The sequence below is a fragment of the Harpia harpyja genome, chromosome 9, assembly GCF_026419915.1.
Source record: "Harpia harpyja isolate bHarHar1 chromosome 9, bHarHar1 primary haplotype, whole genome shotgun sequence".
NCBI classification, from domain to species: domain Eukaryota; kingdom Metazoa; phylum Chordata; class Aves; order Accipitriformes; family Accipitridae; genus Harpia; species Harpia harpyja.
In genome coordinates, this window is record NC_068948.1 from 22145092 (window position 1) to 22165668 (window position 20577).

The 20577-nt window shown below is 49.9% G+C and overlaps 2 protein-coding genes and 1 non-coding gene across 6 annotated transcripts in view; 2 read left to right on the forward strand and 1 right to left on the reverse strand.

The window, feature by feature from the left end:
* Nucleotides 1-341: 341 nt before the first annotated feature.
* Nucleotides 342-16226, reverse strand: COG4 (component of oligomeric golgi complex 4). Of its 3 annotated transcripts, none has more exons than XM_052797407.1 (19): nucleotides 16042-16226; nucleotides 15387-15469; nucleotides 14555-14669; nucleotides 13644-13818; nucleotides 12849-13042; nucleotides 12277-12382; nucleotides 10831-10988; nucleotides 10210-10268; nucleotides 8688-8821; nucleotides 8041-8159; nucleotides 7479-7645; nucleotides 6635-6800; nucleotides 5046-5108; nucleotides 4456-4572; nucleotides 2711-2803; nucleotides 2332-2415; nucleotides 1906-2007; nucleotides 1383-1516; nucleotides 342-1126 (listed from the first exon to the last, which is right to left on the reverse strand). In XM_052797407.1, the coding sequence occupies exons 1-19, from the start codon at nucleotides 16186-16188 to the stop codon at nucleotides 997-999; spliced, it is 2346 nt and encodes a 781-aa protein (XP_052653367.1). In that variant the 5' UTR covers nucleotides 16189-16226; the 3' UTR covers nucleotides 342-996. The 3 variants fall into 3 exon arrangements, with proteins under 3 accessions (XP_052653367.1, XP_052653366.1, XP_052653368.1); XM_052797406.1 differs by having other exon boundaries at nucleotides 342-1131; nucleotides 1388-1516; nucleotides 16042-16225; XM_052797408.1 differs by lacking the exons at nucleotides 6635-6800; nucleotides 7479-7645 and having other exon boundaries at nucleotides 342-1131; nucleotides 1388-1516.
* Nucleotides 16227-16386: 160 nt separating this feature from the next.
* SF3B3 (splicing factor 3b subunit 3) overlaps nucleotides 16387-20577 on the forward strand; it is a 30254-nt gene continuing 26063 nt past the window's right edge. The window contains exons 1-5 of one of the 2 annotated variants that reach the window (XM_052797403.1): nucleotides 16387-16570; nucleotides 17342-17454; nucleotides 17890-18216; nucleotides 19391-19563; nucleotides 19943-20084. In XM_052797403.1, coding sequence (XP_052653363.1) covers nucleotides 17385-17454; nucleotides 17890-18216; nucleotides 19391-19563; nucleotides 19943-20084 — 712 coding nt within the window. In that variant the 5' untranslated portion in view covers nucleotides 16387-16570; nucleotides 17342-17384. Of the gene's footprint in view, nucleotides 16576-17341; nucleotides 17455-17889; nucleotides 18217-19390; nucleotides 19564-19942; nucleotides 20085-20577 lie in introns of both variants that reach the window. The other variant, XM_052797402.1, reaches the window with a different exon arrangement.
* Nucleotides 18541-18622, forward strand: LOC128146674 (small nucleolar RNA SNORD111). Its single transcript, XR_008236817.1, has one exon. It is a non-coding gene; the product is annotated as a small nucleolar RNA SNORD111 (small nucleolar RNA).

The following is a 20577-nucleotide window of genomic DNA, read 5'->3' on the forward strand; positions in this document are numbered from 1 at the left end:
GGGCTCCTCCCTCCCCGCAGGATAGCAAGGGCCCAGCCATTTGAGGGGCAAAGCTCTTCTAGGGGTGGCTACGGCAGAACTTGGGTGCAGGGGCTGGTCATCGCCCTGGCTGACGGGGGACAGCACGGGAGTGCTGCTCCAAGAAGCAGCCAAGTGGCAGGCTGGCACGAGGTTCCATCTCAGAAGTGTTTGTACTCATGATACACCAGAGCCAGCTGGGGCAGGAAGATTCTCTTGATGCTGTGGCACAGGGTAGAAGAGGAGAAACTGTGGACAGCTCTTGTCCCGCATCTCTCCAGCTCCCTCCGGGCCCACAGACACACACACACACCGCCCGAGGCTGCTGCTTAGCCAGGCGAGGTTTATTTACAGAGTAGTTGTACACGGCACAGCAAGCCAGCAGGGACACAGCCCCACTTCTTGCAGCGGCTTTCTAGGGATTTTTCCAAACACCTTCCCCACAAGGAAATACTCCTTTTCCCTTCAACAGAATGGTCCCCATTGCCACCAGGAGAGAGCCAGGGCTCAGGATTTGTAGGACTCCAGTAGCTGAGCCTTGAACTGGTGGCACAGAAGGAACACTGCAGCCAGCAGCGTGGGCAGAGTACTCTCTGCAGACCCATATTTGAACCACACCACAACAGCCCCCAAATTTCCTGACCTGTGGCCTCTCGCAGGGCAGCGGAATGAAGGGATTCAGGAGGTAGCACAAGCTTGTCCCTCAGACTAGCATGTGTTTTCAGAAACTGTCATGCTGCTCTCAATGTGAGAGATTCCTCTGCTGCCTTGTTTCTGCTCCCACAACAGGATGGCAGCTCTTCTTCCTGGGCCCAGGAAAGCCCTTTGCTCTGAGGAACACGAGCAGAAGGGCAGACATCACCCCATCCCCACACCATCTAACAGCCAGCCAGCCCCAGGGCAGGACCTGGGCAGGCTCCAGGGCTGCAGCCCTCCTGCTGTTACCTCCAGCACGGTGCTGACCCAAGCACCGACCAACTACAGGCGCAGCCGCTTGATATCCTCACTGCGGAAGTCAATTCGGAGAGCCAGCACCTGCCGGACTTCAGCTGGAGTAAGGCGCCAGGTGAGCGGGCCTGAGTTTGGGCCCCAGTAATCCAGGATCTCCGTCACCTGGAGAAAGAGGAGAGCTGCAGGAGACAACTCGGCACACACTGCCCTCACAGGTGAGTTCAAACTCTGGCTACTGTCACGGTATTTCCTGCCACTAACCCCCTGCAGGCAAACACCCATCAGGCACAGGGCAACATTTCCAGCTTCTCCATACCCCATAGATGTGACAACGTCTGGATGAGCCCAGTAAATCCACGTAGAGTCCAACTGGGGCTCCTGCAGTCCCCCAATAAAAGGAGACAAAAGTGCAGCTCACCCTTTCCAGATTGAGGATCGTGGCCATCTGGGAAAGACGGGCAAACTTGTCGCGGATAGTCCAAGTGGTGACTGTGGTGAGATAGGCTATGAGAGACCTCAGCTCCTTGTCAAACTGCAGACCGCCAAGCTGTGGGGACCGAGGGAGCTCTGTTAACTCTCTGAGCAGGCCCAAGGGTTGTGCCAAACACACAATTAACAAAAGTTACAGGGGTGCAGGGGGAGGTCTCTGAGCAGGAGGGTTCCAGTTAGACCATTTATTGCAGGTTAAACGGGCTTATGTTTAGACCCACCTTAAAAGCCAGCTCCCTTATTGATGCAAGGTCTTCCCAGCCCCATCACAAAATACACTTTCTCCCTGTGTGTGCTAATGCAAGGTCTCCCTGAGCTGGCCACCGGCAGAGCTTCTCTGAGAGTAACATTTGCCTCTGCCCTGCCCCATCCCTTTACTGAGGGTTTTCCTGATGGAGGGTTTGCAGTCAAGCCAGACTGAAGGGTAGAGGACAGTGTTTTGCTTACCCTGCTGAAGGTGGATTTGAGCAGCACTTTCTCCAGTTCAATGGCTATAAGACTGGTCATAAGACCAGTGAGGGTATCATAAATCACTGGAGACAGTCCAGCCTGGAAGCAGAAACCCATGTCAATCTTGTCAGGAGCAACTGAGCAGAGCTCTGCAAAACCCAAGCCCTGTGAGAGCTTTCAAATGGAGACCCATCGCTTGCAGGCTCAGCGAGCGGAGAGCACCACAGAAGCGATCCAGGTACATGGGAATTGCAAGCAGGCTTTCAGAATTGCAGAAGGGGGTGACTGGGTCTCCAAGAGCCCTGCAAGGCACCAGAGGACATCTCTGTCTGCCATTGCCCTGAGGGGGGGAAGAGTTGGGAGATGCCATGTGGAGGTCTGGCCAAAGCCTGGCAGGCTGCCATGTCCCTCTCTCTCTCTTACCTTGAACTCTGTCATCTGCTGTTCCAGATTGACGATGAATTGCTGGACCCAGGGGTCATTAGCTTCATAGTCGCTGAACTCCTCCTGACATTGAAATACAAAAGCTGTTGTTTATGCAGCAGCAAACGGCCCAGAGGGCAGGAACGGAGGTCCCTCCTGGAGCAGCACTGCACCCCTTCCCTTTTCTCAAGCTCTTCTCTAGCCAAATGTCCCTTTCCAGGCTCGGATACAGAGCAAGTTCTGGTTATTTTACTGGTGCTCTGTGCTGAGGAAACAGCAGAGAACTGAGGGGAATGAGACAGCGGTTGCTGACTGTGCTGCTGAGTGGAGCATGGAGGGTGCAGAAGCATGGCTGGAAGCAGAGAATGCTGAGCCTTACCTCCTCAACGTTGTGGGAGACGGAGAGGAATAGGTTGATCCAGGGCTTCACCTGGGGTTTGATAGCTGTGCTGTTCAGCTCATTGAGACCTTCCTGATGGGGACAGGCAGAAGAGAGGAGAGTGACTGACCACAGCTATTGTCCAACGGCACACAATCTTTACAGCCAGGCTGTCTTGATGCTGCCTCCCATCATCACTGCAAGCTGGGGAAACAGACCCACAGCCTTGCACAGGAAACTGAACCCAGAAGTCTCAGATCCCACACTCTTCTTGTGCTGGAGGGCTCTGAGGACACCACAATGACAGGAAGAGGAAGTACGTTGGCCCAGAAGCTGCTGTTGTGCTGACGTGCAGCCAGGTCCAAAGGGCTCGTGCTTCCCCCACCCCTGCCCACACAGCTACAGATGTTTCCTGGCAGAAGAGAGGCATTCTTTTCACATCCCACCAGGGTAGGAAAGGACACAAACACCAGCCTCGCCACTCAGCACCAGGCAGGAGGACACCATGATTGAAACAACTGATGTCTCCCACCTCTGGTGCAGCTTAGCTCAGTAGGAGAAGCTAAAAGGAGGATAAAAGCTGTAACTGCAGTTAGTTCCCTGAATTAATCATAACCCCAGCACACGCCATCTCCCCTGAGCAGCAGGTTGTCAGCAAAGGCTGTTCTGTCCGCTTCAATGCTAGAGAGCTCTCCGAAAGCCCTCTCCTGCCAACTACCCCCATTTGGCCCAGCAAGATGTCACCCGGCATGAAACTATTCAGGTACTGATACTGCCTGGCATTTGATGGAAGTTTTTAACTAAAATTGGCATTTCTAAGCAGGCCCTGCTGGCAGTTGTTCTTTTCCAAGGCAAATTCAATGTGCGTGTGACTCAGCGCAGGAGCTTGCTGCTCAGCCTCTTGATTGCTTTGCAGCCAGTTTTAATACTGCACTAGAGCTAGACTGGAGAGTTTTACTCCTTACTGATGAGCTCTTTGGTTTCGATACTGACCACAAGCCTCAAGAGGGTTCGCTGGCAATACTGGCCTGAAGGCATCTGGCTGCAGTGAACTGCAAAGCCAAACAAAAAATAGTCTGGCCCCTCTGTAAAGTACAAAGCTGATAGCAAATGTGGTTCAAAATGCTCTCTTTTGCTTGGTTTCTTTCCACAGGAGGTATTAGGTCTCCCTGTTCCTCTCCCTGCCAAAGACCACTGTGAAGTTTTAGGGCAACAGGCCCCAGCATGCCACACAAGATGGTGGATTTAGCCAGAGAGCCTTCTGCCCTGTGCTGGGGAGTATTTCCATTTGGGAAAGGAGGAGAAACCCGAGAGAAGAGCAGCTCTTCTCTACCAACAGCCCGTCTTCAGTGTTACCTAGTGAGGCTCTGGACAACTTGACAACATGCTGCGCCATGAGGGAGAATGGAAGAGATGGAAATGCTATTAATATTTCTTCTCCTGAAAATGCTGAACCAACTACAACTCTGTGCTTAGTGAAGACAAATGGAGCAACATTCCTTCTGGTTCTGCAGCTGCTTCCAGTGTTTTTTACGCAGCCACCAGCTGGTGCAGCTGTGCAAATGGGCTGGATCTGTTTCCATGACTCAAAGCTGACTGATTTACTCCCTCCTGCACCCCTGCCCAGCACTCCTGGAGTCAGACATGGCCCAGGCCTTGGGGAGCTTAGATTCCTGCCTGAGCTCTCCCTGAAGACACGGGCCAGCCAGTGTTGGAGGCCACCAGTAACTCAGCAAGGCACTCACCTGCAGCAGGTCACAAAATTTGTTGGAGACGGCAGCCATGTCAGAGAGACAGCTGTCAATCTTGGCCTGCGCTTGCTCACCCCCAAAGCCTTGGCTAAGCAGTTTGCTGCAGTCACTCTGCAGGGAAGAGATCCACAAGCAAGTTGCAAATATATAACCTGGGCAGTTTCTATCCCTTCACGTTGCTGAGCTCTGGCTGCCCACCATCACACCTGCAGGCTAGGATAGGCGCCAAACTCCTGCCCCTGTGAAGGCAGAGGCTGCTGGCTCCAGCTGGGGAGAGGACAGCAAGAAAGGAAGCCAGGAGCTATCTAGCCCAGCACCAGAGAACCACAACCTCTCAATGATGCACATGTTATTCCACTGGCTCCCAGCCTGTGCCAGGGTGGTCAAGCTGGAGGAACTGGTATTTCCAGCTGCTACTATCAGCTGGAGATTGCTCTGCCAGCTCAAAATTGCTTTCCTAAGGCTGGAGGGAAGACCTCAGGAATTTGGGCATAGTGAAGTCCATATAGTTTACTTGACCCCCCCGCAAAGGAGGATATTAGAAATCTGATTAAGGAAAAAACAGTAAAGAATCCAGACTGCACCTCCAAAGTCTTCTTTAGGGTCATGATGTTTTCGCTGCAGACTTCCACATTGTTTAAGGTCACCTGGAAAAAACAACAAAACAAACCCAAGTAGAATTCACTGGAACTTCCCAGTGTCTCAGCCCCAAGTCCATACGTTTACTCCATGCCCTGCTCACAGTACAGGCTGAAATGCAAATACTTAAGGGACAGAGGTGCTACCCTGTGATCAAAGCATTGCAGATTCACAGAGCTGCATGAAGCTGAACTTCAGTAACTGAGCATGTGTGCTGAACCTGCAGCTAGTACAAAGTTTGAGATAGTTTACTCCTTTTCCTCATCATTCTGTCCACTATGTTGCAGCAAAGCCCCACTCGTGGGTTACTGGTGGAAGACAGGATGTACCCCTACCTTTCTGTGACAGTGTCATGAAGAACAACAGACCAGGAATGGCTGGAAGTGACGGTTTATACACCGTGTCCAGAGAAGCAGGGGAGGCAGGAGGGTATTCGTATCTAGGCAGGGGAGTCAGCACCTGCCCTGCCAGATGAGTATCTGTTCTTCACTGAACAGACTGTTGCCTACCTGCTGAAGCTGAACTAAACGTCACTATAAGGCTGGGGTTTGTGCAGACAAGGAAATGAGGCAAGCTGACAGGTGAATGAGGAATTCCAGTGGGAGAACTGACATTTTAAGCACTTTGCTTCAAGAAATGCAGAAACCTGTAACCAAGAATTTAATGAAATGGAAGAGTTCAGTCCTTCCTGTTCGCTTTGTTGCCTTCTCTCCTTGTACAGTGAAAGTCCCAAGGAGCTTCTTCAGCACTGGGTGTTCACAGCAACTTACAGAGGGAGACAAGTCAAGGTGAGCCAGCCCCCCTCCAGTGCTCTGAGTCTCTGCCCACAGGTCTGCTCAAACAGCAGGGCTGGCTGAGAGATCAGATCCAGAGCTGCTCTCCCAGTGAGGTCTTTTCCACAATGCAAGGTCTATACAGCATTCCACCATGGGGAAGGATGTGTTATGCTGCAAAAGACAGGAGCGATGCCCTTCAGATGCTCTCCAAGGGGTCTCTAATGCTCACTGCCATGTTCTGGCCTGCTCAAGCATGCAGAGAGTTGCAGTGCTGCTGTTAGAAGGCAACAGGGGATCTTGCAGGCCAAGCAGAGCAGACAACCCTGCTCTAATGGAAACTCCTCGATCCGATAAGCAAGAATGAAGGAGCCCTGAGCGTGGGCCAGAAAACTTTTTCATCTAGAGGAAGGTGTGGATGAGATGCTCTCCCACCTTTGTGCAGAGCCTGTGAAGAACAGGATTGATGGACACCTCAAAAGAGCACAAACTCTTTCCCAGCCTGGAGGGAACCATCATTGCAGCAGCCTAAGAGGCAGTCACAGGATCATACTTGCACAGGTCTGGTGTGGAAGCCCTGCAAACATGAGGTGAGGTAGAAGCACCTACCAGACATCCAAAGTCAGGCCACTCGCCATGCCTGAACAGGATTTCAGGTTCTCTGAACATGTGATAGTCACACCAACCCTGTTCCCAAGAGCTCTCCATTGTCTTTCCCCTCACCTCAACTCATTCTACACCAGAACAGCCACCAAACCCACCAGAAAGGACTGCTTGGCCTCGTCGGTGCTTTCAATGCCTTTGGTATCGAACTTGCCCTGCTGCAGGCTGCTGTGCATGATGTTCACGGCACTGGTCACCCCTCTCTGGAAGTCCTGGAAGGTCGTGGCTGGAAAGCCCTGCTTCAGCTTGTTGTACAGAACCTCCCTATGGGGCAAGCAGAACATATCAGGGCTTAGAGCAAATACTGCAAGCCAGAGCTGAGTTGTGCTCTGTGATGGGGGACAGCACTCTGTCTGAGCTGTGACCTGAACAAGGTAAGTAGAACTTAACAGGGACAAAAGAGGGCTGGCAAATATCTCCTGAGAGCATCTAAAGGACACAAGGCTGAAAAAAACCCACAACCACCCAGTTTCTGAGTTTTCCCAAAAATACTGCCTGCAGCTGTCTGCTGTCTTCAGTCACAGTTCCCCACTCCCATGTTGCGATGAAAAACAGGAGCAGGACAATTTCTGCAGGTTCACCCCAAGTTCAAGTTACAAAGCAATCTCACAGGCAACCCAGAGAACAATTAGGGGTGACCGTGTACCACCAAGCAGGACAGCACTCCAACGCTACATGGTGACTGAGTCTCATAAGGATTTGGGGCCATGAGGTTCCTTTTTCTGTTTGTCCTACAGGTGACCACGACTACTGTGAGAAAAGTATGCCCAGCTCCAGCTTCTCATGCCACACCTGACGCTGCTTCCTACAAGTATCTTCCATTGACATGACAAAGCAGAGGTTCAAAGGTGAAGAACACAAGGAAGATCATCTCGTAGCAAACACTGTTTGCAGAACATGAGGTGGAGGCAAGTTACAATGAACGTGGTGTATTTTCATTACCTGAAGTCAGACTCCAGCTCGGTGGTGGAGTGGTTGATCATGGCACAGAGACAGTCTATGCTGGAGCTGGACAGAGCACGCCCAATGCACTTCTTCACTATATAAAACACATCATCCACCATGCTGGAGGTGAGCTGGCCCTTCTCGTAGCCGTCCATGGCAACAGCCTGCAAAGAAAGCTGTCTCAGTGCCCTGAGCTCAGCGAGCAAAGGTGCCCTTTCAGAGCAGTGCTGTGAGACCAAACTGCCAGCCTGCCCATTTCACCCTGAGCTGAACTGTACCATGTGTGGCCTGGCATCACTCATCCTAGTTTTCAGTAGCCCATAGACCTGGAAGACCTGTCTCTGGAAGATACTCAGGGGTACGTTTGGAGTCAAAGTTCAGAAATAACCACTTGCTTTTCAAGGCCAAGGGAAACAAAAGACCTTCCCAACAACTGCAGACCTGCCATGTACTCATCTCCCTCCCTAGGGATGCTCAGTAGAGGACTGTAGAGCACATGTAGAGGTCTCAGCCGCTAGCAGAGAGTGCAGGCTATTGCAAGCAGCAGTCTGAGCCCTACCTTGTTGACAGTCTCCCTCATGAAGTATTCCTCCATGGTGATGTAGTAGCCAATGAGCTCTTGCATCGTGCGGCTCAGCAGACAGTTGTTGAGGAGCTTGTCCAGGTATTTTTGATGCTCTACAGAATGCAAAAGAGAACCATCAGCAGGCACCAAGGGCCAGACAGGAGTTCCAGCTAATCCCCTTGCTGCCTGTCCTATGGGCACCCAACGGACACACACCTGCAAAGCCCAACCCGGAATAAATCACAGGCCTCGACTGTGGAGCTGAAATTGCTGAGCTGAATTTTGCAGGTGACAAAAGTGATTTCCAGAGCTCCATGGAATACCATAAACCCTGAGCCTGTTTACCCTGTGGCCTCCACCTTTAGGATCTGTGCCTGCAGCGTCCAAAGGGCCCTCCCTCTCTTTGGGGACCTTGTTTATTGTGCTCTGCAGTCATTCCTAATGTTGGTTTCCCTATTAGAGGGAACAATCAGTGCTGAAAACAGATTTGGGGAGGCCAGGCTACACAATCCTCCTCCACAGACTGCTCCCAAAGCATCTTTGCAGATCCTGTGTCACTGCTCTGCCACTAACTCAGATATATCTCTACTTCTGGCTGTAAGGAGCAGAGAGCCTGTAAGTATTGGTATTCAAGGTGTTACCTTGCTTTACCTCCTCCGAGGCCATGGAGTCTCCCACCTCAAAATCGGCTATTATTCGTCTCTTGATGAACCTCAAGTAGAGCTCACTGCGGGCGTTCATCAAAGTGACTTCTGTTAAAATAGGGTCAAGTTCCCTGGAAGGAACATAGCAAGAATCAAGGTAGCAAGACTACAAAAGGAGAGGCACTAATTTCATTCAGTTATGTAGTGTGTTTTCTGTTCTCTTGCTATGAGATCAATACTGTCCCTTTCCATCTGTGCTGTTGAGTGGCAAAGCTCAGCAGAATAACCGGTATGTGCAAAGAATGCACATAAAAGCAAAATGTCCTGAAAAAAATCATTACAGAGAAGCTTCTTTTTTCCTCATTGATGTGAGAACAACCATGTTAAAATCACAACAGCAAGGACCGCAAGACTTTAAGCAACCTGATATAACTTCAGAATTAGCCCTGTTTTCCATGGGAGGTTGGACTAGAGACCTTTGGCAGTCCTTTCCTACCACAGTTTTGCTATGACTCTGTGAGCCCTACATGGCCAGTGTTAGAAATATGTTCCTGCCATCTCCATATATCTGCTTTTGTGCACAGATTCATGTGTTTCTCTGAAAACGATGAAGAATCTGTTTAAGCTCAACAGCTCAGGAAATGTGAGACCAAAAAAGCATGTGACAATGCAGAACACAGTGTTCAGATCACAGATGACTGAAAAAAAAGACTGTCACATCAGCAGCTTTTTCACCAGTGTGCAAAAAAGAACTTTACAAATCCTGCTCAAAGCCTCACAACACATGAGTGGGACAAGGAACCATTATCTTTATTTTACAGATTAAAAACCAAAAGCTCAGAAAACCTGGGATGCATGCACAGTTACTCAGAGCAAATGGCAAGTGGATCTCTGTATTACCACTGAAGTCATGCAGGCTCATAGACAGATCTCGCTTGAGGAACTTAAGTTTTCTTTCAAGGCATGTTGAGAAGTCATGCAATGCCAGAAGGGCTGGGTGCACTTTCAAATGGCCTTACTTAAGGGCTATGCAAAAACTTAAGAAGAAAAGGAGGGAGATGGAAAGCGCTTCAGTTCATTAGCAGGAAGCTGATGTTACAGTGTGCTGCAGCAGCAGTACAGGTTAAATAAGACCCAAAGATTTATTCCTGATTCTGTCATAAATTATCTGTCCAGGGAGATGCTCCATTTTGTGGGCTCCGAGGACCATAATCTGACCATCAAAAGGTAGCGGGCACAAGCAATTATAAAGTCTCAGTCCTTCGTGTGCAGTGATATTGCCAGCCCTCCAGCAATGTTTAGGGCCAACCAAGGCTCAAAAGTAACGAGTAAGCAAAATAAAGCACCAGCACAGAAGCTGCCTTTATAAAAGGGCAGTGAAGGGCACCTAACAATTGGATTTTACGCTTTAGTAGCCACAAAGCCTCTGGAAGACTGGGAGGGTTATCTAAATGCTAAGTAGTGTTAATAACAGCTCAAGAGTGGAAGGTTAGAGAGCAAAAAGAGGTTTTGTTTGTACCTTGGTTCAATCTTCTCTGCAGAAGAACTTCTCATCATGCTATTCTGAACTTGCTGGAACTGCAATCACAAAAAAAGGGAGAGTCATCAAAGTCTTTGCTGATGACTTGGAGTTAACAGCTGCTTCTCATGCTATAGCCTAAGGAGGTGCTTACTCAGGGAGGGTGATAGGAATGCTTTGCAGAAAGCACTGCCAGAGAAGGGAACCACATCTGTTCACCTCCTCCAAGACAGAGCTCAGCCTGCCAGGAAGGGCGGTGGCATGGGAACTCCAACGGAGGCACCAAGGTATGTGACCATGAGACAGTTATAGAAGCCCTGCATCTAACACAGAAGCAGGAACAAGACCGTGGGTAAGGTGTACTGAAAGTGCCCTACAGACCCGCAGAGCAAGGAATCCTGTGCCCAGGGTCCATTTACCATGCTCCCAATGAATCCTTCTCTGCAACAGAAGGGATAGCTACAGGCTGGACTCCTTCAGCCATCAGTGCAAATATGGAAGAAAGAAAGGTTTCTCTCGATACACAAGGTCAAACTTTGCCACCTCTATAGCAGTCGGAGCCCCACAGAGTTGGATGGAGGCCGCAGTTGGCTGTGTCAGGCAGCATCACACCACCCTTACCTGCCTGTGATAGTCCCTCTCTTTGATGAACTTGTCCACCACTTTCTCCACCTGCCGGTCACACTCCACTTGCAGGTGCTTGATGAGGGTGTACAACCTCCCTGGCCCGTAGTAGGTCTCCACAATGGGCTGGTGGGTCTCCACAATGCGAGCAATCCCTGCAGGGAGAGGGGAAGCACAAGAGAGAGACTAAAGCAGGAGTTCCCATCCAGTCTGGACCCAGAGCAGAGCTACGCAGGTCCACAGACAGGACCTAACAAGGGATCATTCACTCCCCAGATAAAGAGTTTAGACTACCCAGCCACTCTCTAGTGCCTCACTGAAGGCCTGTCATTACCACCCTTCATTCCATGGCATCTTCTCTCTGAATATGATGCCTTCCATCCTCTCTGCTGTTTATTGGAAGGCTGCAGTGCAAATCTCCTGGAGTAGAAGCCATCTCTCTTCCTAAAGAGAGCTCCTGCCATGTGATGTGTGTCAGCTGCCCTCCTACTCAGCAACACACAAGGTAGAAAGTTTCCACAGGAAAAAGCCACATGAGCTAAACCTGACAGGGGACATAACTGCCACCCAAGCCCAGTCTCAGCTTTCAGCACCTGCCAGGTTACAGGAGAAGAGCAGTGCTAGGAAAATCAGCCTAGGGAAAGCTCTGCTCTTATCTGTCACGCAGATGCCCAAGAGAGCAAGCATTAGTAAAGGCAAGACCTCCTTGGAGAAAAAGCTCACCTCCAAGGAGGTATCTCTACAATATTGCTTTCTTCTCACAAACTCTCTACTCCAAGAGTTAGCAACGCTCCCCCTCTTTTGGCACTACTGCCAAGAAAGCCTCGGCGGCTCTAAGAACCTTCAATAGTAACAACGGTGCCAGGCTGGGAGAGTGCCTTGGCAGTGGTGCAGCCTGGAATTATAGCAGACTTAATAGAGAAGATGGTTAATCACCATGGGGTCTCAAATACTGTCTTTGGCAGCACTCCCACAGAGCTTTCATATTCTCTTCTCTCCCTTCCCTCTCTGCTTTCAAGCTCCCGAGGTCCTCCTTGAAGAGCCAGGCCTGGAGGCATCAACAGCTGCTCAGTCTTAAGGGATCCAATTTGTTTGCGTGGAGAGCTGCATGTCTGAAGAAACCTTCAGGGAATACCCATTTGTTTTGAGGATGCAGAGAACAGGAAGAGCTGATTCCTGGAGGAAGCCAACAAATCCTTTGCAAATCCACTTTGTGCCTGCACAAGCTGTATGTAGGAAAGCTTGCTTATTGTAATGCCCTCTCCTGGCTGGGAAAAAGTCTATTAGTTGTGTCCCCGTCCCTCTAGCGTGACACTCCCATAGCTCAAAGGGGAAGGAGGCATTTTGTGATCTCCTGGTGCTAAAATTAAATGAATTTAAATTGATGGGCAGCCTCATCATGGACTATTTTCAATCGATTAGCAAAGAGGAAAGGAAGATTACCTTCGAAGAGGAGTGTCAGGGTGTCCGCAAAGATGACAGCAGCTCGACGGTCACTCATGTCTGTCCCCATCACCAACTGCAGGTTCTCTTCTGCTTTGTTGGCCACCTGCATGACAACAGGACCAGTCAGCTGGTAATACTCAAAGATATTCTTCATCCCATAAGGCGGTCCTCTGTCCCTTGCCCTACAGAGCTTTTGCTGGCCTTCCCATTGCAAGAGCTATTGCTGTTGTTCCTGCTTTGAACAGAGATCCTTTCCTCTCTTGTGGAAAACTCAAGGATCAAGGAGAGACAGAAACTTGCTTCTCTTTCCAGGCTCCCTTGTATGAGCTTTAAGCAAGCACTAAGAGGAAGACAGAGGAGAAGCCAGCCAACCGGCAGGATCTGTACGCAGACATTACAAAGCCCATCCCAGGATGCAAAATGCAGGGAGAGAGATGAACCAGTGCTGGTTTCTAAGATTAACAGGCCAGAGCCAAGATCTCTTTCCACAACATCTGCTGATGGAGACTGGGTTTTGCTTTCCCCTAGGAGACCAGACAGGTCACAGTATGTTTCACAGAACCTGTTACCTGCTTGCAGAGGTACTCCGAGAACTTGCTCAGCCCCTCTTCATGTAAGCCTAGCAGAGGAAAGATCTTGAAGAACCGTTCCACCTGGGGCAAGTTTCCCTGCTTCATAGCTGTGTCGAATTTCTCTGTGACAATCATCTTCAGGCGCTGCTCTGCTTCCTGCAGGAGCTTCAGGTTGGCATCAATTATGCCCCCTGGTCAAAAGGACAGAAAAGAAAGGGAAAAGTGACAGCACAATGTTAGTACTGTATCAAGGGCTACCTTTTCTCCCAGGACACTGCAGCCCTAAGTGGTAAGGCAGAAGACACACTGGAATTCCCCTACAAGCAAAGAAAGATAGGTACATGTGTGATGTACACACAGCTGATGTCATGGTCTTGCACGGAGGATGCGAACAGATCAACCTGGACATTTGTTTTAGAGATCAGGCAATTTACTCCTTCATTTCCAGTTGCTCTGCTTGGTAGCACACCGTAACACTGCAACATTTCTCCCTGACAGAGCCTTCTCCCTCACTTCTTTTGTCCTGAACATTTTGTCCTTCACCTAGTTAGCACACGAAAAATTATTAAAGCTGTGTGTCAGGAACTCTCCTTTCAACTAATGATAATTCAAACCTAGTAACACTTCAGAAACATTCATTTCTGTGTTACTCTATAACATATTAAGATCTTTGGCTAGCATTAGATCTGCTTTATCTACTGGGCTGAGGCTATCTGCCATGGGAAATCATGCAGCCTCTAGTTATCTACTGGAAAGGTGACTTATCAGCTTCTCCTCACGAACAGTACTTACCTTCCTTGCCCTGACGACTGAGCTCAATCACCGATTTGTCCAGAGACAGATAGCGATGGATATGAGCTGCTGCTTGTTCATAATCTTCATTTCGCAGGGCTGTTTGAACTCCATCCATGCAGAACTTCAGGTCAAGGATGTCATCAGCTCTCTGAATGGCCTGATAGAGTCGATTCTGCAAGAAAGGCAACCAGTAAGGCTTCCTGCTGCGTGCTGGACCAGGGAAAGATAATTAAAGAGGAGAAGACAGTGGGGGGGTGGAAGGAAAGGAAGAAACAGACCGAAGCAATACTTCTCTACACAATAAACAACTATGTAAGCAGAAACCCCAAACTACTTAAAAAGTCATAAGACCAATGGCTCCAAAAGAGGAACAGCATTTGTCAAAACTCAGGTTGAACTCAGAGGCCATACTCCACTTTAACAAACAGGCAGAGACCAGAGATACAACTGCACATTATCTGTTTTGATTTGAGCAGTTGTGCTGAGGGCTGGGACTTGACGCCTCTTAGCCTATCTCTGTACAAAGAATATAACAGCCCGGATTCCTGACTGGTCTTGGGTGACAATGACCATCTCCACTGTGCTCTGTGCTGCAGTAGTTGACAAAAGAGTGCTAACGAAGACTAACCTCAGCTTATTCACCATATTCAGAAGGGCATGCTGGAGAACCAGCTGCTACATGGAATAGCATATGCATTATTCGCTCTTGTACCCTGCAATATCCAGGAGCCCAGCAAGATACCATTACCTAGCAACACTAGATACTGCTAAAATAAAGAACAAAGCAGTTTCCAGCCCACCTGCCCACTAAAGAAAAGAGCAGATTTCTCTATTGTGCTGTGAGCATATGAGCAGATGGAATATGGCTTGGTGGTGACAAGTCCCAAACACCCCCTCAGTCCAGTTACCTTGGCAAGGTCAAGCTGGCGGACTTTACTGCTGACGTTCTCAGCCAGGTTACAGGTGAATGTGATCATCCCTGCCAACTGCTGGGCATCCCCCTCGATAAGCTGCAAATTAGGGCTGGAAATACAACCAAATTGAACATGAGATGCAAATATTAAGTAGTCAGATGGTCTGCAACAGCAGGATGGTTCTTCCTCCAAACCCAACTGCTCCTGTCAGCTACAGTATCTCTCATTTCATGACCCTCCTACAGGAGCAAAGCATCAAAATCAAACAGACTGCTTTGGAAGAAGCTGCACAGGCAGACTAACAACTGTCTCGCTACCAGACAGGGTACTGAGGCTTTATGATACTCTCCACTTCTGAAGTGGAAGGCGAAGTCTGTAAACTTGTGCTCCAAGCTTCTACTAGACATGAGGCCACTTCGGATGAATTTCCATGCTGCCTGCACAAGCTCCCCACAAAGAGGCAGCAATATCTGTCCACACCTGTAAACAGCCTGACACAAGACATCTGATCCAAGCATTCATGCTGAAACCTGACAATCTCTGGGGTGAGACCTTCAAAGAACTGCCCAGCCTACACCAAAACGGGCCAGTCCATGTGAGGGTGCAGCAGTTCCCTCTGTTAGTGCTGCTTAAAAGAACTGGGCACCTGGGGCCGAGGATCCAACTACTGTTCCCTACCACAAACTGATTTAAAGTCTGACATTTTCTCAGAATGAATGTGCTTCCCTCACAACACTCAACGGAATTTTCACGTCATGCAGTAAGCAGGGAGGTACTGAACAGTGCGCAGAAGCCCAAAGAAGGAGAGACGGTGGGGATCACTAACCCCATGCGATGAAGTGCAACCATCTTGTTCTCTATAGTGCTTTGCTGTTCCAGGAGGGCATCCAGCTCTTCCTGCACGACTTTCTGAAAGAAAAGGACGAAGGAAGTCTTGTGTGACTTCAGCTCTCCTCCAGGCCAGCAACTTACAGCAGACCCTACATCCAAGTCAAGGACACGCAGCTAGGAAGGCATTAGCACTTCCAAGAGCTTACACGACAAATAAATCCTTCCTAAGCTCTCATTTTAATCCTGTAAATTTTTATATTTTTTGCCATTTGAAAGCATCAGTTATGCAAACCTCATCACACAACTTTTAAGTCAGGTAACCCACAAACTCCTCCCCTGGCCGAGCTCTCAACGCAGGAGAACCCTGAATCTGCAGGCTGCTCACGATTCGGGGACACCGGCTCCGCGGAGGCGGCACCATCCCCCCCACGTCAGGCCCGTATTTAATCCCTCTGCAAGGGATCCGGACGACTAGGAAAGCCGTTGACAGCGAGGCACCCGCTGTCCTTGTCACCACAGCAGCGGGCCGGAGGGGGCTGGAGCAGCCAACACCTCCGGGGTGCCGCGTCCCGGACCGCCCCAGCCCGCCCCGTCGCAGCCGATGGCCGCCGGGAGCCCCGCGGCCTCACGGGGCCCGCCCCCCCACACACCTCCTCCTCACACAGCCGGCTGTAGGCGGCCTCCAGGTCCGCCAAGTCGGTGAGCGACTCAATCCGCTCCATGGAGAGGGCGGAGGCGGCCGAACCACCGCCCTCTCCCCCCGGCGCCCTCAGGCCCGGCACCGTGGCCGCCGCCATCTTGGGGTGCAGTGACGCGGCCGATGCCGCCGTGAGGCCCGTCGGGCCTGCCGTGGGCGGTGCCTGAACGTTTGCGGCCGCTCGGTTCCGCCTGGCGGCGCGGGATGCTCACGCTCCCCCGGCGCTTTACGCTAGAAGGCGGTTGAGGGGGGGTGGTTCGGAGGTTCTTGGTACGGGGAGCGGCTGCCGTCGCCCCGCGATCATTCAGGCGCCGCTTCGGGCAGCCTCTGCCGCCACAGGGCGCGCGCGCGCGCCGGGCCTCGCGGAAAGCCCCCCGAGGAGGCGCGGGAGGGCAGCGCGCAGGCGCGGGGCTCATGGCGGAGGGGGCCGGAGGCGCGACCGCCTAGGCAGGACCAGCATCCGCCGCCATCCGCCTCCATCAGTACGGTAAGGGCGGCCCGGCCGCGCCGCGCCCGCCCAGTGGCGGCCCCTCGGCTGGGGAGCCGCGGTACGGGCCGCCATTTTGGCGGGGAAAGCGGCCACAGGCTCTCCGGGCCTGGCCTCTGGGGCGCGGACGGGCCGGGCGTTGATCCGTGGCCGGTTCCCGGGGGTTGCGGCCTTGTTCCCCGCAGGACGTGGGGAGTCCGCCCGGGGTGCGGGGCGGTGCTGGGCGACGGGCCCTGGGGGGGGCTGGGCAAGGCTCGGAGCGGCTGAGGGCCGGTTCCCCTAGCCTGCGGCCTGCAGGACCCGGCGGAACGAGTGCGGCGGCTTGTGTGGAGCTGGGGTTCCCTCCCGCCTCTGCCCCGGGGAAAGGAATCGACTCCGGCGCTCGCTCTGAGCTGTTGTGGGTTGCTGGGCTGTAAACGAAACGGCGAGATCAGTGAGCTGTAACGGCATAGGGCACCTCTAGAGGGATTTCCTAACTTTGTTTGGTTTCTGAACAGCTAAAACCGCGAGAGGAGTAATTAGCTGGAAGTCCTGATCAGTTATGCGGCAGTAAGGAGCTCAACTGTCGCTCGGCAGTCTGGTTGCCTTTGGGAGAGCCTTTTGCCTCGTAGTATTAATAAATACCAAATAAGTTCAGCTGGGCGACAGTCAGTCTTCTAATGTAAAGTGATACATGCGGACAAACAAGAGGGCAGCGGTTCTCTCTCTGTGCTGTATGGAAGGCTTTGCTTTTGAAAAGTATCTATTTTTGCTCTACTTGTTGCAGACCTAGTGGAGCTACAGTAAGGTGAAGTGAGCCCATTGCCAACATGTTTCTCTACAACCTGACGTTGCAGCGTGCCACCGGCATTAGCTATGCTATCCATGGCAATTTCTCAGGTAATTTTTCCTCCCTTCGTGCTTCTTGGCTTGAGCTCTTTCAGATAGTAGAGGAAAAAATGCGTTTGTCCTTTAGTTGGTTTGGTTGTCGAAGCTCATCTGCTTCAGCATAGCATTAGTGTTTTGCTTGGATGTTATCGTTTGCTCTTGAGCATGTTACTTGGGTTGTTGTAACTTGTGGAAAGATCAAGAGAAGTTTGGCTTGATTAGCTATAGGTTTAATTTATTATTTTGTTAACTTTCCTGGTCTGTTAAAAGATGCTTGAGCAAAGGTGGCACCTACTGTGGCGAATAAGTTGCTCTGAATTTCTCCACAGTAATCATAAAACTCTTCGGTGTTTACTAGTCTTGAAGTTTTATCATCTTTCTTATAGTGCTTCTTGAAGTTGCATGTTCTGCTGTGTTGTTGCTAACTTCGTGCTTTGGCTTCTTTAGGAACCAAACAACAAGAAATCGTCGTTTCCCGGGGCAAGATCCTGGAGTTACTCCGCCCTGATCCCAACACAGGGAAGGTTCACACCCTGCTGACCGTGGAAGTATTCGGAGTCATTCGCTCCCTCATGGCCTTTAGGCTGACAGGTGGGACCAAAGACTATATCGTCGTGGGTAGTGATTCGGGACGCATTGTTATTCTGGAGTACCAGCCCTCAAAGAACGTGTTTGAGAAGATTCATCAGGAAACCTTTGGCAAGAGTGGATGTCGCAGAATCGTTCCAGGCCAGTACTTGGCTGTAGACCCAAAGGGCCGTGCTGTCATGATCAGTAAGTCAGTCTGTCGGCTTGTTTTCTCCTTATTTTTTTTCCTCCTGTCTTGCGGATATTTATTTTGGAGCAAGTTTCTGCCAGGTGTAATTGGAAGTGTGTCTCAGGCAGTTTGTTAGGCTATGAGACGTGTCAAGGAGAATGCAGGCATTCAGAATAGTTCCTTGATGTGGATGGAATCGCACAAATAATTCTAACGCTGGGCCAAAACAATTTGGAAAGAGGCCAGCTTGCTTAGCGGTGCGCAGAGCCCTGAAATGTGATGTCCGGGAGAGAAGTTGGGATTGCAGGCATTGGTGCTACAGCGTAGTCAGTCAGCTCACGTGGCCTGAAATGATGTTATGAATTCATGTCTCTTCTCTGAGATGTATCATGGAGACAATTAGATGCATTTCTGATCAGGCTTCACAGGTAGAAGAACACTTGGGTGATTTTTTTTTTTTTTTTTTTTAAATCAGATTTACTATGAGGTGTCTTAGTTGGTACATGAACTTTCTCAGTTTGCTGAAGTCAGCTTTGGGTGGTGCTGCTTTCCTGCACGCTGAGAGCAGGGACTTGCAGTGATAGGTAGTTTAACAGTGCCCCTTTATATCAGGAATAACAATAAATAATAACATTGCCTTTCTAACAGGTTTTGTTTTCGTGGGTGAGAAGGTAGCACAGTCATAATTGTGCCGTTCACATTGATAGTTAAGAGTGATAAGCGTTTGTTGTGTTGTGGATGCTGTGTATAGGGCACAAATACCTTTTTTTAGTTAAAATATTTCTAAGGAAAGGTCTTCTTGCCAAATGGCTTTAAATGGTGGAACATCTGGCTGCTTTTTTTGATTTGTTTTTGCTTCCCTGGAGTCTGTCATCTCTTGTGTGATGGAATGAGTGAGTAGATCTGCCTGTAGCCATTGTAGATTGAACATTGGGCTAGATGGCCGTAGCCCGAAGGGTCGGTCTTTGGCTTTGAAGTGCTGGAGTTGTCATATGCGCTTGTGGCCTGACATTAAAAATGAGACATTTGAAGTTAATTGGGGGCACAGAGATAAATACCAACGGTGAACTTCAGCAGCAGTAGTAACACTGATGTTCTCTTGCAGAGTTTTATACTGATCTTGGAATGCAGGGATGATCAGACTTGATCACCGGGTAATGTGCTTCAGGTGCTGTTGTCCTTTCCTTGCAGGTGCTATTGAAAAGCAGAAGCTGGTGTATATCTTGAACAGAGACGCTGCTGCTCGTCTCACCATTTCCTCCCCACTGGAAGCCCACAAGGCCAATACCTTGGTCTACCATGTGGTAGGAGTTGATGTGGGATTTGAAAACCCGATGTTTGCTTGTCTGGAAATGGATTATGAGGTGAGAAGAACTTGATCTCCCTTTGCTGTCTTTTGAGCTTTGTTGTTCCTCTTCTGTTCTTAATTTGTCTGTGGAGGTGGGGAATGCTGGCTGCTTTTGCTGACTGAGACGATTTTCATTTGTTGCGAGCTTACTTGCTTTTTGTTTTGCCTTCAGTCAGAATAGGCAAGTCTCTTCCGTCTTGGTGATTCTTCTTAAATTCTTGGTGTTCAACTACAAATGTGCGTATTTTCTTCCTGTCAAGCTTTTCTTGTGCATCTTCCAGCAAGTCGTCTTTTGGACTTCATTCTAATGTTACTCAAAACTGTTTCCCCATACGTCAGCTTTGCTCTTCCTTTAATGCCTTTCTTGAAAGACACCTTCATGTGTTGTGTTTTAGGAAGCAGACAATGATCCAACGGGAGAAGCAGCAGCCAACACACAACAGACATTGACATTTTATGAACTGGACTTGGGTTTGAACCACGTTGTTAGGAAATACAGTGAGCCCTTGGAAGAGCATGGCAACTTCCTTATAACAGGTACTTGCCACCTGGCCACTAAGTCATTTTCCTATGCATCTACTTGGTTCCCATTCCCCAGGGAAACAGAATCAATACGCTTTACATCTTAATTGTTTTGATGGTAGTCTGAGCCATTAGTATAAATTAATTGATCTTGGAGTCAGGTAATGAGTGTGGTTCACACATGGAAATGTGCAAGAATTCATAGATACAGCTGCAGTTTGAAAGTGCTCCTCATCTCTTCCTTTAGGTGTATTCTGGATATTCTCTGGATTCCAAAGCTAAGAGATATTAACTGAAATAAGCTGGTAGCAGATGCAAAAGCATGTATTTTTAGGTAATGCATAGGTGCTGTTGTACTCTGTTGCATGGGATTCTATCAGCTAATATGCATTCAAAAGGCAGTAGATGAATCCATGGACTAAAAGCCCACTTACAGGGATCGGGTGCAAAGCCAGCCTAACACCTTTGACCTGGGAAACCGCTGAACTGCTGCAGATTCCTCTCCAAG

Bases quoted from the DNA above. Each gene is read 5' to 3' on its own strand.
- COG4 (XM_052797407.1), bottom strand. From the start codon at position 16,188: ATGGCGGCGGCCACGGTGCCGGGCCTGAGGGCGCCGGGGGGAGAGGGC. The intron at 10,269-10,830 runs GTAAGGGTGGTG...TTGTGATTGCAG, and splicing joins AGAGGGACTATCACAGGCAG to TTCCAGCAAGTTCAGAATAG. The intron at 8,160-8,687 runs GTAACACCTTGA...TGCATTCTGTAG, and splicing joins CTCGGAGGAGGTAAAGCAAG to AGCATCAAAAATACCTGGAC.